This window comes from Megalopta genalis, chromosome 2, assembly GCF_051020955.1.
Source record: "Megalopta genalis isolate 19385.01 chromosome 2, iyMegGena1_principal, whole genome shotgun sequence".
Lineage (NCBI taxonomy): Eukaryota > Metazoa > Arthropoda > Insecta > Hymenoptera > Halictidae > Megalopta > Megalopta genalis.
The window spans coordinates 36,994,752-37,013,254 of record NC_135014.1 but is presented as its reverse complement, the minus strand read 5'-3'; the positions used below and the strand labels follow the sequence as shown (position 1 = coordinate 37,013,254).

Genomic DNA, 18,503 nt, shown 5'->3' with positions numbered 1-18,503 from the left:
AAGTAGTGTGGTCCTGAGTATTTCTGCGGATTGGAAGTGGCTTTGAGTGTAAATAGGGTGTGGAATAGGATGTGGATTTGAATACTAACTTCAATGAATTTATTAGTTATCCAATTGATCGTTGTCCATGAGAAGAGGTCGCTCAAATTATGTATCCTGAAATTTCTCAGTCGGTATAGCAGCCAACCTTGGACTACACAGAGATACACGAAGTTTCAAGTCTAGTCTTATTATTCGTCTATGTTCGTAGTACAAATTGAGTGTACATATACATACACACGTACACGAGACTTTTTGTTTCTCCTAAAAATTCAAATGTAAAGATACATAATCAGTAGCGTTAAACGTGATAGTAGAATTTCACAGTGATCCAAAGAACTTCTGAATCGTAGACAGCAAACCCGATATCTACGCATAGAGTCATCAGACTCTTATCGGTTGGTAAATTAAATCCCACCCACTTTTAGCGAGAATAAAACAGTAAGTAATATCTGCTTCCATTAGCAATCGTTTGCATCGCCTTTGAATTCAAGCTCTCCCACTGATCGATGCATTTGTGTACATACAACAAAATAAGCGGTGATAAACAAAAGATGTTGCGTATGCATGTCTAAAAAAGTGGGTTATATAGACGGGACTGTCAAAAGAAATGTCAGTGCCGGTCGAGCGACGGTGGCCGAAAGTAGAAGGACATTGTTCCATGAGAATTCTTCCTTAATCATGATTGATCGACGCGCCATCTTCGGAATAAGCAGGCAATGCTAGTTAGTGCGCATTAGTGCGTCCGTCGATCAGAGTATACTCGAGTTTACCTGCCAAACGTGTATCTATGATTGCTCAAGTTTGTATACTCGTGCCATTCTCGCTGTTGTGTTTTACTAATTTCCCTGGAATATTCAGCCCGAACGGAAATAAGAAGTATCAGGAGCCTGCATACGAATTCAGATCAAGGAAGGAGTTATGGGGGACGCAGCGATGAACGTCGCAGCGTCCGGTGGCGGCGGTCAGCGTGTCGTTAAAGAAGGCTGGCTTCAAAAACGCGGTACACACCATAGAACAGTTTCATAATATTTTTGTTTACCCGTTCGCCTCGCTCTCAACGAATCTGCGACATGAACTTGAAACGGGATTCTCCCCGTTTGCCTGTGTACTCCTTCGAACCTTGACTGATTGTCTGTTTAGCAAAATGTCAAGAATACGATGACCGACGTGTCTTCCGCGAAAATTTTAGAAAGTCTTCGCTTATTTCACAAACAACGTCGTATTTCCAGCAAACGTGCGTTGTCTCTCCGATCTTTTCCTTGATAAATCGTCGCAGTCTCGATTTAAAATATCGAACTGCTCTTGTCGAGGTTGTTTGAACTTTTTTCTGTCTGAAAAAATTCAAGAAAACAATCTGAAACAAGTAACGTGATTACTTGCGAAACAAATTGAACTCTGACACTCTCACAGAATTTTGTAGCCTCCACAATGACTAAGTGAAATGATTCCAAGATTTGTTGTTTGTATGTAGGCGAGCACATTAAAAACTGGAGGTCAAGGTATTTCGTTTTACGGGACGATGGTACACTGGTGGGCTTCAAAGCAAAGCCCGATCAACAAATGGCAGCAGCCGCTCAGCCTTTAAATAATTTTACTGTTCGAGGATGTCAGATTATGTCTGTGGATAGACCTAAGCCTTATACCTTTGTTATAAGAGGTTTGCAATGGGCAGCTGTAATAGAAAGAACTTTTCATGTAGATACGGAACAAGAGAGAGAAGATTGGGTGGCAGCAATCAGGTTTGCTTCATCTTCTTATCTTGCATACATTGCTCCTAAGCAAAACTTAGAATATTACTTTTATGAGTAGGTACGTAGCCGCTAGATTAGCAAGTGAAAAGGACCAGCAGCAGCCTCAACCATCTCCAATTCAACACTCATCTTCGTCTGAAGATGTTGAAATGGAATCGTCTGGAGGCGGTAGGTCAGATTCTGGTGGGTCTGTTGGAGTGTCGTCTTCGGATGTAGATGGTGGCAGTATCGACGAATTGTCTGCAAAATTTAGCGTTCAAGGAACTTCTAGTAGTAAAAGTACAGGGAAGAAAAAAGTAGTATGTACAATGCTTATACATTGAACTTTTTTTTTACCAGCAAAGCCAGAAGTTCTAATTCTGATTTTTGCATTGCAGACCCTTGAGAATTTCGAATTTTTAAAAGTTTTGGGAAAAGGCACGTTCGGAAAGGTGATACTTTGCAGAGAAAAAGCGACAGGACACTTGTATGCTATAAAGATTTTACGAAAGGAGGTGATCATACGTAAACACGAGGTCGCGCACGCACTTACCGAGAATAGAGTATTGCGAACTACTAATCATCCGTTCCTAATTGTATGTTACATAGAAACTACCCTATATCAGAGCTATATCCTTACAATTTTAATTAATGTTTCATTTTACAGTCCTTAAAGTATAGTTTTCAAACGGCGGACAGACTGTGTTTTGTAATGGAATACGTGAACGGTGGAGAACTATTCTTTCACTTAAGACGTTCTCGCAGATTCGGCGAGGATCGTACACGATTTTACGGGGCCGAAATTATCTCGGCTTTAGGCTACCTTCATTCACAGGGTATCATTTACCGTGATCTCAAACTAGAGAATCTTCTCTTAGACAAAGATGGACACATTAAAATCGCTGACTTCGGGTTATGTAAGGAAGATATAACGTATGGTAAGGTGTAGAGAGCAGAGAATCAATGACGTATTCTCAAATTTTGAGAATTACTGACAAATACTGGTTACGTTTCAATCGTGTAGGAAGAACGACGAAAACATTCTGCGGGACTCCCGAGTATCTGGCACCAGAAGTGCTCGAAGATAACGACTATGGACGAGCGGTGGACTGGTGGGGCGTTGGAGTTGTTATGTATGAAATGATTTGTGGTCGATTACCTTTTTATAACAAGGACCACGAGAAACTTTTTACGCTGATTGTAATGGAAGAAGTCAGATTTCCAAGGACGATCAGTAATGATGCGAAAGACATGCTGGGTGGTCAGTGAATAATTTTACAAATCAATTTTTTCATGTGAAGGAAACATTTATATCAATGATTTTTATTTCGCAGGATTACTTATAAAAGATCCAAGCAAAAGATTGGGAGGTGGACCTAACGACGCGAAAGAGATTATGGATCATGCGTTTTTTTCGTCGATTGACTGGGCGGACCTCGTGCAGAAGAAAATTCCCCCTCCTTTTAAACCTCAAGTAACTTCTGACACAGACACCCGATACTTTGATAGCGAATTCACGGGTGAAAGTGTCGAGCTTACTCCACCCGATCAAAGCTTTTTAGGTAGCGGGGGTGGTTTGAATTCGATAGCCGAAGAACAAGAACATTTTCCCCAGTTCTCCTATCAAGAAAGTCATTCAGCAGCAACCTCTTCCATCGTTTCCATTAATCACTGACAGTATCAAGGGTTTTCGTTGTTTATATACTGAGATATGTGGCTAAATGCATGGGCACAGTCAAACAAAGAGGTATTGTCGACCGATTTGAGAAAACGTTTTTTTTAAAGCAGATTAATTCAAGTATCATTTTTGCTAATTTATGATGCTTTTTTCATGCATCTTCGAATAAATTTTAACACATATCTCCAATGGCAGATCAAGTTCGTGTGTGTCCGCGCGCGTGTGTGTGTGTATGCACAACATGTGCAACTACGCGCGCACACGTTGAAATTGTACATGAAAAAAGATTGTGTACTATACTACCCGATTGAGCTAATACTATTTATACCTGCTGAGTAGGTTTACAATAACATAATGATGGGGATAAATTTTTGTCTTAAAGCATAGAGGAAGAAGAGTGAACGAAAACTAAACTTAAGTTCATCCCCGATGCTGTGTTACATTGTAAAATGCGGCACGCTTCTTCCATGTGGAAGAACGATATTTGATAATCATAGTTACAGTCCTTTGTTCTACGAAAGTGATGATTCAACACTTTCTAGCTTCATCATCAACTTTATTATAATAATTTATGGAAGGGAAGTTCCTGGTTATTTTTTTAAACTTATTAGTCAACTGTTATAGCAGAAGCCAAAATAACAAATTACACTTGGAAAGAAGCCAACCAACGGGCTAGTGGTGTGTATCAATTTTAAAAGTAGGAGCATAGAAAAACATTTACAGCTTTAATTGAATTATCGTGTAAATTTGAGATCAAGATTTTTAGCACTGAAAGGAAGCGTTTTCTTTGATAAGTGACTAGTACTACTGAAAAAGTAGGTTTGTTTTCCTTTACTACAGTTCGCGCTTTCATTATGTATCATTGATAATTAATAATTTACTGTGAGAATCAGATGGAAATATAAAATGCTACTCTAATATTATATTATTAATATTATATGCTACAATGATTATATACATATATGTATATTATATATATATATATATAAATATAAAAAAAAATATATATATATATATATACATATATATATATACATACACACATATATTTATATTTTAACAATTAAAGAATTATATTGTACGTACGCATTATTAATTTCCATCTTATTTGTAATTAGCAAATACTTGTAGTTTATTCGTTTCAACGCGAGAGGGGGAACAGGGAGAATTTTTAAAGATAGAATTAAAAGAAAAAGTCGATTGTTTGAAGTTTATAGCTATAGACTTTTTGCTATTTACCATAAAACAGCGTGGTACATTTTGTCGAACGAGAAAAAATGATAACTAAAAAGATATGTCTATGTAATTATTTCAATTACTTTTCTCCTGAAACGTGCTCTACAGTTTGTTTGCAAGGTGATTTATATTGTACGCCGGGAAAATCTCGTCCTTTATGAGCCAAACTTGATCCAACACGGCACCATCCTTATCATCAGATACCTATTGTCGTCGGAAACATATTGTAAAATGAATAATAACGAACATTCCTTGTGCCTGCTATTCCGAACTATATCCAGTACCTGTTCAAGATATAGATGAGTCCGATTATATGCCTTCATCCTTGTGTAACCATAATCTGAGCTACGATATGCAGACCATTCAGGTTTATTCGGGACGAAGTTTTCTCTACCTTCCTTGCATCCGGCCGATCCAGTTACTATGTGTACAGGTGCCTTGTAATTCTTATACGGTTCTTCGTAACTACCATTTTGTACCTATGATTAGTTTCTTTTTATCATTGATTAAATCTATTTGAAAAAACATGCTCAAAATCTTGGGTTTACGAAACCAACGAAATTACCTTGAAATTGTACATGGGCCACATACGTTCGTAGCTATGCTCATGAGCCCATAGTAGCAAGTCTACTTTATGTTTATAAAAGAGATCTTCGAGTCCGAACCAATTAAAAAATGGCAATCCAACTCTAATGAGACTCTGATGATTTGTACAATCATCCCCGTTCAAATTGCTACAGTACATTGGTCTGTGACCATATGCTACTATCCATGGTTGTTTTTCTCTAAAAAAATAATTTTGATTTATCTGAATATAACAAGAGACAGTTCTATTTTACCTGTTCATAGGTTTATTGGCTTCTACTAAATCTTTTTCTAGCCATTGATACTGTTTAATGAGCTGTTTCAAGCCATAATTCAGAAAATAATATGCTTCCGTCTCTATACCAATGAAATGAACAGGGCCTACATTGAAACTATACCATAAACCCTCACTATCTCCTGGCATTGTAAAACGAGCCCTAGAAAGATTCATATTAGTAACACTGAAACATAAAGTAAGTGATTACCAACAGACCTGTAATTACTAAAGTTGTATTTCTCTTCATGATTTCCAGCTACTGTCATATAAGGTATATAAGCAGCAACTCCTTCTATCTGATTCATAAATTCATCTCCAACACGTGCATTACTAGTGTCCATGTCATAAGCAAAATCTCCAACATGAATTGCTGCATCATATAGTCCGCGTTGTGCTTCTTCCTGTAACCTTGCTAAGCTCTGAGCATTCTCATTACCCATATCGCCAAAGATAACAATTTGTGGTGACCATTCTGCAGAATCTTCAGGAGCAGTTCTCACGTAAAAAGCATTTGACCAACCATATTTACTACCACAGTGGTACACTGTTAAAAAAGATTTTATCAATAGGCCTCTCATGAAAAATAGAAAATTATTCAACTCACTGTATTTGCTGTCGGGTGTTAAATTCTTCAACCATACTCTGTGTATATACTGCTTTTGCTTTTCATTCCCACCATCAGTAAATAGCGTAGCATTTCCACTCGCACTTAGAATATATCCTCCTATTCCATATTCCACTATAGACTCTCCTGTATTGCTTTTTGTGCTCCAAGTGACGACAATATCATGAATGTTATCTATAAAATACACCAACATAAAATAATTAATCAAAATTACTATATGAAGCAGTATGCAAATGCTTCAGTTACTATCTATAAATAATCAATGATTTATTAATATTCATAATTTTCATAAAGTATTCATAAATATTTTTACCCCCATAGGCAATATGCACAGCTTCTGGTTGATAATAAATGACATTGGAAAATGCAGTGGAGATTGAAGAGAAAATTGCAAGTGCAAAGATAAATGCAGCCATCTTCCGATTTTAATAAATTCCAGAAATGTAGGTAACAAATAAATCACTTCAATCGTCAGACTCTGAATTTATGAATTTCACCGATCCATGGATTTCGTTTAAGTAGACGTAAAAATACAGAAACTATGGACACATCACTGCCTTCCAACGCACAACGGATACTGGACTTGTGCGTAATAGTTAAATATCGCTTCAAAATCGCATGAGGAAAACAATGAGTCAAACGTTACTAAAGGTGCATCTTTATCAGCTGTTCAGTATCGCGAGCATGGCAGTTATTTATCACACTGTTTGCAGAGACAGCATCGATCGTTTTCACTCGTTACATTTTTGTGGATTCCTTCAACGTCACTCTCATCCTGCTTGAGATCAAAGTTCAACATCACCCTAATCTTATTCAAATAAAGCATCGCGATGCTCTATGCTACATTACATAGTTACATATATACCATGATATGTCATTGGCTACCATTGCTACCGCGCATCTTGCGATTTACGATAGCAGCGCCATCTTGACTGTAATTGATTGCAGCGCAGCATGCAGTTTGCACTTTGCATCTGATGCCCAAACACATTTCGAATGGCATTCGTGATCCTACTGCACGATATACAAGAAGAAACAGATGCTGCTATAAATTCTGGCGAAATACACGTATCATCGAGTGAGAGAATATTATTTAAAGCATTAGGACCATGCAGGATTTAAAAGAATCCGAAAATATGATTTCAATAGCTAGTCCTTTGCTATAAAATTTCTCGCAGTCACAATGATTAGAACTTTTTTTCATAATCTATTAGGTATGAAAAATAAATTTATATCCCTTATATATTTATATTAACTTTAATGTTTAAGTATCGATAGCAGAAAAACAGAATTTACTTTAAGTTTGAAAGAAATGGATAATATCTATTTGTATTTGGTAGATTGACATAATGATTTTGCCCTTTTGCTAGGTGTAAAATAGCGCACTGTCCATCGCTATGTAAAAGTTATAAAAAAGTCATTCTTTTTGTAACTTATATTTTTCATAATGCCCTAACCCTTTGGAACCAAATTGGAACGAAATTCAGATGGAGCGGTATCCGGTTTCAAACGCTGATAATGAGGCGATCTTTGTGATTCTTTTTAAACGAAATTTAGAACTAAATCTTTTTGGATTTATTAGGATAATTTGTCTCATATTCGCGGAATGTGCACTAATTTTTTTGTTAAAATACGTACGCTGGAAGTCCATATATATGTATATACACATTTGTGTAGAGTCTTAATACCGGAAGTGCAAGTTGGCGGGCATCTCGTAGCCTTCCATTGTTAGCTAAAAACATTCTTGCTATTGTTCATAGAGAGTAATTGTTTAATCTATATTCCTTTTATATATTTTAGATTCATCGAGGACGGTTATCATTTAGCTGCATGCATTAGGACACGTCAATCGATCGGATAGTTCTTCTTCTATTATGCCCGCCAAATTCAAATTGATGCAAGCTGCATTTACATGAATACCCCGAATTTCTGTCTGAAACTTTGCAGATACAATTTCCATGTATGCTATTATCGATTGAAGTAAAAGAAAGTCGATCTTTCAAATCGGGTAAATCAGGTTTTCTTTTTTTGTTAACAAACATGTGGGACCAGAAATGTTTATTTCGATTTTATTTGCAGTGATCCGGTATATCAATCAATGGGAGCTTGTGGGCCTTATTTGTAATAAGTTGGGATGCTAAAGCGGACTTGAGCGTGCGAGGAACTAAGCAGGCAATTGCAGAGCTACCATCATCTCCTATGCCCTATATTGATCACGCGCTCTGCCAGTTCTTCCTCCCTCTTTGTCGCAGCGATTGCCGTTCTGATTTTACGGCGCACGTGCGCGAACATGTATTTACACACGGGATGCATCCAACGAATGTGAACGCATACGACACCACCACGGGCCTGCCCCTTCATTCTTCTTCCATCTTCCTAGTTCTAATGTTAGGATGCTCTCTTTTCGGGGAATGTTCACAGTCGCCCATTATTCGAGCTTCCTTTTGTCGATTCGCACACAACATGGTTGTCTGTTGGCTCATTTAATTCTCTCTCTTCTTAACACGTTGACTATCGCGTGACTCGTGCATCAATCATCTAATCACTTCTAAATTCAATTAATTTACTAATCCTTTGGTGAGGATCGCCACTGTATTAATGACAAGGCTAATGTGTAATAAATAATTTAAGATGATACATTCTTGATATTGTCTACGAGTCAAACATCTTGATATTATTTTTATATTTTTCTCCTTATTTAAAATTATAAAATAGTAGAGTTATGCAACATTGGTTGTTAGTAGTCAACGTGTTCACTTTATTATCTGTTAGTTCATCTATTCAATGAGACACAATTCCGGATGATGATTGCAGAAACTTTTCCTTTCTTTCGTTGCATATGAAGGAACGGAGCGATAATCGAGCAAGATAACAATTACTTTCACAGTATCGCATCCGTATTTCGATCAAGGCCAAGGACCGCGAGACTATCGTGTGTTTGCTTTGGAACGATTCCAGTGGCTGAGCGTACCATAGGTAATACTACCATTTTGTTTTGACTACGGCCCGATTACTACTACGATTATTAATACCGGCGAGATCTCCGTAAATATAGATTCTGTCGAGAGTAAAATCGTTCAAAACAAGGTTAAAAAAACCGTTTTTATTTATAATACGTTATTACGGGGATAGATCGATAAAACGGGCCATTGAGAAGCCGCGTTCGGTGATGGCTACCGTTTGTTTTATCCTTCACGAAAGAAAATCTACGGTACAGCTTTCCATATTCAAACCTAGGGTATAACGTTCGTTACAAATTCTATTGAACATTCATTTGTCGTTGATTTCAGAAACTGCATCCTCAGATTCCGCCCCATTAATAAACAGGCTATTCGAATAGGGGATGTTAATTTCGATAATACTTTCCCGTATTATCAGGCATAATTGAACAAGTTGAAATCCTTCATTACAAATTTAGGGTTTATCATTGATCTAAGAGGCTTCACTCTGAGACCCGATATCGTCAGTCGTGATTAACACAGCGTGGTATCAGAATAGGGGATGGTATATGATATTATCGGGCATAATTCAGCATTCGAGCTAGTTACTCATTAAAAATCTATGGAATTTATTATTGATCCGAGGAACTTCTCGAGACTCCGTCTCGACAGTTAGGGAGTTAGCATAACAAGATATTCGAATAGGGGAAGCTTCAGTATACTATCCTATTAAAAATCTACGAAATTGATCACTAATCCAAGAAATTCCACCTCATCGATCAGAGGTGAGCCTACCAATTTATTCGAATAATGGGTGTTCCACTATTAAGCAGAACCAATCATTCTATTTCGTTAAAACCCCTATTAAAGATCTATATAATTTATCATTGATTTAAGAACCTCCGCTCCGAGGATACACCAGTCTGAGGCTCCACCCGGTTGGTCAAGGATGACCGTATCCAGCTCTTCCAATAGGGGATGTTTTATGGCATGATCGTTCGTTCAATCTAGTACTTCAACACACCTCATTAAAAATCCACGGAACGAAACTCGGTCTCGGAAAAATTGGACCAAGATACTTCGTAATCTGGAACTCTAGCCCGGCGATGCGGGGGTGATCACCCCGAGTGTGTCCGACAGTGGACGCTCAGGACATAATCAGACATCGTTCGACTGTTGTACCGTAGAATGCCGAGTCTCATTGTTAATTTACAAACGTTTGAAAGGGGTGAAAGCTCGGTCCGCTTCGCGTCTCGCGTAGGGGTTGCGTGCGACTCTGCTCGGCGAGGCTCGGCACGAGTGGGGGCGCGCGGAATCGACGAGGGCGCCGCTACGCGGCCGCCACTGTCGCCGCGACGCGGTGAGGGTTGAAGATCAGCGGGCGACGAGCGATGTCAGGGCTGCAGCCGCCGTCGGTTAACACGCACAGGTTCACACCCATTCTCGCTGAAACTCGCCAGCCTCTAAACGACGTCGCGGCAAGCCTTCGCGAGATTCGTCTCTCGTTCGACGATCAGAAATCGAGTCGGGTAGTGTCGGTGAATAATCGTGGTGATCGGGTCGTTCCACGGGCGGACGTAGACCAGTGGGAGAAACGATTGTGATCGAGACTCGCAGCGAAAGTAATACCCGTACCCTGGGAGGATCGAGTCTGTTCGTAGGGATGTCCTGTTGGACGAAGTCCTGTCGATCTTCTCGAAGGGACCTAGTCCTTCGAGGGAGGCGGGGATGTGAGTGCACCGCTTTCTAATCAGGACATTGCGAGTGTCCTTCGAGGAGGGAGGGTGCGAGGAGCAGGCGGCGGAGGAGTAGGGGGAGAGGCAGATCCATCCATCCATCCGGTGGTCCACAGGAGTCGAATTGCATAAGAGCCTAGTCGCGCGTTTGCCAGCACCGTGTTATGAAGCACCGCGGAGGATGTGCTTCTCCCGATCGGAAGCAGGAGTCGCCAGGACCCTCGTCGAGCTAGCACGAGGATAGCTGTCGGCGGTCCGGTGTCGTCTTACATTGGCGGGTGATCCTCGCGCGGTCCGAATGCCGCAGGACGGGAACAGAGCAACGGAGAGCAAGGATGCAAGGGGACAGGATGCTGGAAGCGAGCGAGGAGCCGAGTCCGGCGAAGTCTCTGATCAATAAGCCAGGAGTTCTGAGCCATCGGGAGTTCTGAGCTCGGTGGATCGTTCCGTGGAAGAGGAGACTCTGTTGCGAGGATGTAGGGGGGGCCCACGACCGGGGCCCCGAAGAGGGTTTCCTCAAGGACTGTCTCCGCGGACCGTTCCGCCTTGACGGGACACGGTGATCGTCGCGGGGACTGCCAGGTGGACTTGTCCGCTGATCCGCGAGCGGATTTCTCCCGCCGTCGACGAGTGACAAGAAGTTCCTTCCGGATAATAATCGCGCGCGCTTGGGGGATCACCGGCCGGGCCGGGGGGGCAAGGTTGCGTATCTTAAACCGAAAATACTCGTCGCGTAGCTCACTCTTTCTTTCTGTTCTGTTCGTGTTCTAGTCTCGTAGTCGGTGTGGAACCTCGGTGTCCTTAGAACGCCGCTGGCCCCGTTCCCCGTAGTGCGTCTCTTCGAGGGTGCAGCAAGAATAGGGGATCGCCGGCTCCGTCTTTTGTTACTGACCGCGAAGAACTGTGTGCGGCGTCGGACAGAGCGGACACCGAGGAAATATGCGCGTTTACGTTTACAGGAAGCGTAGATATTGTCGGTGAAAAGTAGGTCGCGCGAGGTCGATAGTACCATCGAACGTTAAGCGAAGATGCGAGAGGAAACGGAAGGAATCGCACGCGGCTACGACGACGTTAACATCGGCGAATCGTTTTCTCGGCGATGACGGGCCTGTGATATCGTGCGCGCCCGGTGTCAACGTTCTCTCTCTTTCTCTTTCTCTTTCTCTTTCTCTCAGTCTTTGTCTCTTCTCTCTTACTCCTTCTGTCACTCTCTCTTTTCTCTCTTCTCTCTCTCTCTCTCTTACTCTTTCTGTCTCTCCTGCCGAAACACCACCCGCCGCTCTACAGCATCTGACCGAGTAGACCGACCGTCTACCCGCTCGACACAGCGAAAATGGTCGATCTCGGGGGATACATTATCATACTGATCAACCACAATGACAAGATCAAACTGTACGGTGAGCATCGATTGCCCCTCCACACCTGCTTCTCTATAGATACAAGGCCGAGATGGGTGCACGAGTACCCGACCCGCTCTCTCTCTCTCTCTCTTTCTCTCTCCCTCTTTCTCTCTCTCTCTTTCTCTCTCTCTTTCTTTGTCCTTTTCTCTCTCTCTCTCTCTCTCTCTCTCTCTCTCTCTCTGGGATATTCGGGTACGGTGCATTCGAGTACGCCGTTCCACGTTATTTAGTGTCCTTAATACCTCGATCGTACCTCGCTTTTCCTTTTGAAAGTTGGATTCGACGGGGGTCGCGACCATTCCACGGGTCAATGTGACCCGATTCAGATTTACTGATTCAGGGGCCGCGGAAATTGCGGGGGTTGAATTTTTGGCCGTCGCGAATTTGTTGATTCCACCCATGGAGAATCACTGCGGAACGTTCGATGATCTCGGCAGAGGTTTTTAACGGCCTTCGAAATATTTTCGACTTGTTTTTAATCTCTTCTTATCCAGTTCGATAAGATGCATAGAAAACATTAACAAGGATTTGCCTTGCAATTAGAATTTCCTTAGACTAGAAAGTCCATCTGTCGAATTCATCTGTTATTTCTTCCAGGATCGAACTTTCGTTTCTTTGAAAGCTACGTTGATTTGAACTTTCTTGTTGTTAATAATTTTCTATCTAGTAAAATAATATTTGCATTTATTGTATGCCAAAGTTTAATCCAATGATCAAATATGTGTGAGAAAAAGAAGTAGCATTATTTTATTTCGGTTTAGTGGGGGTTCCGTTTGAAATCTTCGTAGCATAGTCCGACACAATATTGTAGGAGAAAGGGTTAATTCTAGAAAATCGTAGCGCTCTTTATTTTTACAAATTATTTACGTCCTTTTATCGAAACACAATAAGAAATGATTTACTTTCTGGGCCCGAAGATTCCATTTGGCAAATCGAGGTCGCTCGAATTTTTCAAAAATTACTACCTCGGAGCATGCTACCATCTCTAATTAGAGGACTTGTTCCCTGAATACGGGCTGAATTCGCGTTTAAATTTGAAATTGACCTGCACATCTCGCGTCTGGCCGTATGTGGTGGACGTCGGTAAACTAAAAAGAAAAAGAAGAAAAGGGGCAAAAAAAGAAGAAGTGATATTTCGTTGGCCGCCGTGAAAGAAGCTCGTCCTCTGCCGTCTTTAATTAGCAGCGGTGTTTGCCGTTTAATGAGTGGCCGCGAAGGTGGTCGTCAAGCACGCAGAAGTTTAGCTACACCTCCGCTTTGAAGCTTCTTTCATTAAAGCCATGAATATCGCGAAAAATTCTTCGTCCTGCTGCAAATAATCGGATCACTTGTCTGACCGGGCACCGTCCCTTTCTACTGTCCCAGCAGATATTGCCCGCGCCGCTGTTACATTCTACGTAATCCTCTTTAGTCCGTTATCGCGAATGATTTTCGTTGAATACAGGAACATTTTTCCCCCGCATACACACACGCATACTTACTCACTCTCTCACACACACACGTTCACATGATTGCTTGAAATTTGTTAGTAATTGAAACAATTTCGAACGGGTCGCAGGTTCGCCGGGCAACGTGGACACGCTGGAGGTGGCAGATGAAATTTTAGAAGTTAATGGCAGCACGTTGGAGAACGCCAGCCAGCCCGAAGTGATTCAATATATATACGAGGTACTTAACGTTTATTTATCACCGAAATTCCAGTTCGCGTCCGTTCCCCATGCGAGTCTATTAAAGCGCGAGAACCGGCGTTAAAGTGCCAAAAAGTTTCCACTTTCAAGATAAAGAGCCGTCGACGCCTCTTCCCTCTGATTAAACTCGATTTTCTTTCGGATTGCTGCCTCTGGCTGGAAATATTTGATTGAAATATTTGATGCGAGTATTTTCATAGAATTGTTGACAAATTCACTTAGACGTGCATTAAACATGATAAATATTATATGTACATTAAGCGAACGCGATGGATTATCGTGCGGATGAAATGTTCATAAAACAGTATACGTTCTCATGCTTTAAAAAACTAAACAAGTATTAGTGGCACGACGTTTCTTTCTTTTTAAATTTAGAACGATGAAGACAACGATAAAGATTGTCGACTAAAATTATACTATAAAATCTTGCATAGAAAATTCGGTTTGCTCGTTAATAACGATATCTTCCAAGAGACGTACAGAAAGTATAGAAGAAAAACGATAAATATGAAAGTTTATTCATTCGATCTGATCGAATAATTTCGCGCGAGCTCGAATGTTATTACGACGACTCACAAAATCCTTTTCTATCCGTAGTGCATCAAATCCCGAACAATATGCCTGCGGGTCCGAAGAAGAAGCGGAAACAAGAGGGGTGAGTGTCCATCGAAAAGCATTTTCATTAGCATAATTCCGCGGCGGGCAAGAAACGGGAATAGTATCGTAACAGTTGGCCGGGCAAACGTCTCGAATGACTTCTCATTAGGAGCGGCGCAAAGCGAGGGAAAAATCGATGTGCAAAATGGACCGTTAAAGAGGATAAACGTGTCACGTCGAACGATTAGAAGTACCAAACGGTATATCGATTTTCAGTAGCCGGCTCGATCGTGGCAGCAACGATAGGTCCGTTAATACAACGCGACAGGGTACGATTAAACATACGAACGCTGCCATTATTTTGCCGGCGGGACTCGTCCGCAGGATCGCGTGCCGCCATCTTTAATCGGTTGCCCGCTACCAATTAGCGGGAACACTTTCACCGCTGCGAATTATCCGGACCCCGTACATACCAATAATCACGAATTTTCCATGGAGCCGCAAGTTCTTCTCGGGTTCGAGAGCTCATGATTCTATTTGATTGCTATTTCACGGGGACCATTGCGTGTCTAACATTTTTTTTCAGATACTTGACAATGTAGGGTACATTCTTGATACTAATATTCAAAATATTCGGGTCTATACTCATCCATTTAAATGTTTGGTAGCTGCAGTAAATTCTCTCCAATTTTCCTTCAGCTTGTAAATAAAAATGGACAATTTGAGAAGGGGATATTATTCGAGCCTCGCACCTCGTTAATTGTTGATAATCGGCCACTACAAAAATGAGCCGCGAGGCTCGAATAATCGTATTTCCTCTTCCCAAATTGTCTATTTTTTAGTGAAGAAAAATTGGGGTGAATTTACTGTATCTTGTTTGAATACCTTTTGGTACTACCGTCAGGTACCACCATCAGGTACTTATCATTTTTCTTCAACTATTTGCCAATGCAGGGTTCACTCAGAATATTAATTTACCTACCAAATTCCAGCATTCCAGTATTTAGAAGTTTTTACTCCTGGCAATGCAATGTAAATTGAACACATTTTTATTCATCCATAACTTTATCACAAGCGCGAGTACCTAGACCCACTTTTGGTAACTTGGCACTCAAAATACACTGAGAATGCACCCAAAATTTTCATCCACCCGTATATCCACCTCGAGTTCGGGTATCAATTTGTCTTCAACAATCTGCGTAAATTGAAGATATATCCTCGAGCGATTTCGCGAGAAAACGTTCTCTAGTAAATTAAACTAAATCGGTATCTCGATGAACAATATATCCATAATTATTTGCAACGACTTGCTGTCACTTACGAGATCAGGAGGCAACATTCAATGTAATTTGTTTTCGAAGACAGAAATTACGTACGTACTCGAGCCAACAACATAACCGTGTCATTCTAAAGGAACATTCTAATGCAACGGAACGATTAAAAATTGTGAAAAAAGCCATTCGAAAATCGGCGTCAATCCCAGCAGCCGCCCTTGCGGAACAAAATCCGATTAACCCTCGGCCCTCGAACGATGCCAACCGAAACCATTGACCCAAAGGATTCCCTGACATCGCCAATCAACAAACGCAAAGCCCGACAAATAGTCCCATAAATCCTATTAAACCGACGAGTGCATCGGATCGGGAGAAACGGAAACAAAAAAAAAACAGAAAAAAAAAGGAACGCTCAATTTCCGAATAATGATCCATCGAACCGTCCTTAAGCGAATCCGTGCGCGATCGTACACGTCCGACGAGCGTGTGTGTCATAGCAATTTCACTGGCGCGGTGTGCAGGTAAATCGTCGGCCGATTTCGTGTCTCCTCGTGCGATTCCGGCAGTTCGCCAGGTAAACGTTCGGGTCGCCGTAATCGTGACGCGAGCTGCGGGTATACGTAGTGGAGTTCGCGAGGACTGGAGTGGGGGGACTCTCTGGGCCCGTTGAACGGCTGAGCGGCGGGAGGCCGGAGGGGCCGGGAGGGGGCCCCGGTGTTCGCCGCGGAGAACTCGGAGAGAGGTCCCAGGAGGAACCGAGCGAATCTAACCTTCGAATGTATCCGCTGTCACGCTCGGTCCTCGCTAGTACGGAACCGTCCATACGTGCCAGCGGTTCCGCGGTTCTCTGCCGTCTTCCTGCTGTCGAAACCGACAGTGTTCCGTGTGTCAGAGGTCGATCGGGTATAGCCGAGCGGGTACGAGTCGCCGCGTGTGATCGGTAGCAGGCTGGTGCACGCCGAGAGAGCGGCTTCTTTTCCGCGAGCCGTGCAAGCAGGAAGGAAGCGGACACGTTCGTGCTCCGACAGTGCTGTGCTGTGCTTCGACCGAGGCCCTACCGTGGTTCTCCGGGTTTCGCCGCTCTTCCTCCTTGCCTCCGCTTTCCCTTCTGGTCTCTCTTTCTCTCTCGGCCTGTTCTTTGCCGATCGGTTCTTCCCGCTGTTTCTGTGCGCGTGTGTGTCTCTCTTCTGTGTGCATCGTCGTTCTCTCGCCGTTCGCCCGCTGTCCGCTCGCCGGTCGACTTACCGGTCGACGGAAACCGGGACAAAGAGCCAGATGGCAGCTGGATACGTGGACGAGCGTACCAGGAGGCCGTGGACACGAGCCGACGACCAGCCACGGAATCTTTCCACGATTTCTGACCGGCGCCGTTACCGTTAATCGCCGATCGACGCTCGACGCTCGCTGGATCGCCGGCGAAAGGTGACCGATCTTTCTTCCCGTGGTTCCGGAACAAGCGGACGAACGTTCACGAATTAGTTACCTACTCGGCGCGGTCGATGTCCTACTTAATTCCCAGCGATTTTCAACGATTCTGGCCTATTTATGCGTTGCTTTCGTCGAATCGTTGGCTCGCGGCAATTGCCTGCGGGAGCCCACTCGTTTAGTAATCGTGGGTAACCAGCCTCGTGTCACCGAACTTTCCTTCCCCGATTTGGCAAGGTATACAATTGTCCGACGAATCGTTTGCTCGTTAGGATTTATGCACACCGTCATGCGCAAAATCCATGGAATTTGTCCAACCAGTTCTTAACGCTTGATTTTTGGAGCACCGCGAAAGCAGCTGTTCTTTATTAATTTATAGAAGTAACGATATTACATTCATTCCGATTTTTAACTTAAGTGTCACTGTCATATTTTCCGCAAGTAATGACACATCGATTGGATAAATAACTGATAAATGTATCTTCACGATCTGAATAATCGTAAATTAAACAATTCATGACAGCTAGTGTTACAGAATCTAGTCAACTGAAAAATCTAATATCCTACTTTGAAGGACGATTTTCATGTTTAGTTAGCTGGCAGCTGTCTTCTTCGTAATAGTAAACAGTCTAACCAGCAACGTCTCAGTCGGTCTGATACGTATGTTGGAACCATAAGTTTGAATTTGCTTAGATGTTACGGGTTCTCGAATCGAGAATCGTCTTCAATAATTACTGTTCGTTTAAAAATTCTATCATCGTATCTTCGAGAACTATCTTCACATTCTCTGGTCTATTAGTAGATGTCCGCTTACAAGTAAACAGCACAACTGGCGTGACTCAATTAGCCTTGTAAGAAATGTATACAATTACTCGATGAATCGTTTGCTCGTTAAGATATATGCATAGGAGCATGCGCGCAACGCATGTAATTTGTCCGACCGAGTTCTTAAATGGATTCACTCGTTTAAAAAATCTATTACCTCATTTTCAAGGATTATCGTACATTATCTTACAGTCTGCTAACAGCTGTCCTCTTGATAGTAACCAGCGTCACTGTCACGTCACGCTCGCCGTACAAAGAACTCCAAGGTTGCTTTTACTTAGATCATTTGCAATTTTTACAACGTGTCCTCGAACGAATCGTTCCTTGCGAGGAAGCGTCATTAGGATTTCAGTAATTGCATTGGATTTTCACAGAGAACTCGATTGCGATTTTGCGTTCGAAAATACTGTTGAACACGGTGCGATTTCCATCGGAATCGCAGGACG

At 42.1% G+C, this 18,503-nt stretch overlaps 3 protein-coding genes across 3 annotated transcripts in view; 2 read left to right on the top strand and 1 right to left on the bottom strand.

Moving 5' to 3' along the window:
• Window positions 1–252: 252 nt before the first annotated feature.
• Akt (AKT serine/threonine protein kinase) lies at window positions 253–4,756 on the top strand. The gene is made up of 7 exons (XM_033478911.2): window positions 253–1,042; window positions 1,514–1,781; window positions 1,852–2,092; window positions 2,171–2,368; window positions 2,440–2,710; window positions 2,797–3,033; window positions 3,107–4,756. The coding sequence occupies exons 1-7, from the start codon at window positions 961–963 to the stop codon at window positions 3,445–3,447; spliced, it is 1,638 nt and encodes a 545-aa protein (XP_033334802.1). The 5' UTR covers window positions 253–960; the 3' UTR covers window positions 3,448–4,756.
• On the bottom strand, window positions 4,647–7,027 carry LOC117225442 (acid phosphatase type 7). The gene is made up of 7 exons (XM_033479010.2): window positions 6,487–7,027; window positions 6,153–6,347; window positions 5,765–6,092; window positions 5,526–5,708; window positions 5,252–5,471; window positions 4,971–5,165; window positions 4,647–4,890 (listed from the first exon to the last, which is right to left on the bottom strand). The coding sequence occupies exons 1-7, from the start codon at window positions 6,587–6,589 to the stop codon at window positions 4,789–4,791; spliced, it is 1,326 nt and encodes a 441-aa protein (XP_033334901.1). The 5' UTR covers window positions 6,590–7,027; the 3' UTR covers window positions 4,647–4,788.
• A 3,442-nt stretch (window positions 7,028–10,469) lies between these two features.
• The window catches only part of LOC117225524 (uncharacterized), a 121,934-nt gene continuing 113,900 nt past the window's right edge, over window positions 10,470–18,503 (top strand). Inside the window, exons 1-3 of the mRNA XM_076519270.1 lie at window positions 10,470–12,245; window positions 13,807–13,916; window positions 14,534–14,591. Of these exons, the coding sequence (XP_076375385.1) occupies window positions 12,182–12,245; window positions 13,807–13,916; window positions 14,534–14,591 (232 nt within the window). The 5' untranslated portion in view covers window positions 10,470–12,181. The remainder of the gene's footprint in view (window positions 12,246–13,806; window positions 13,917–14,533; window positions 14,592–18,503) is intronic.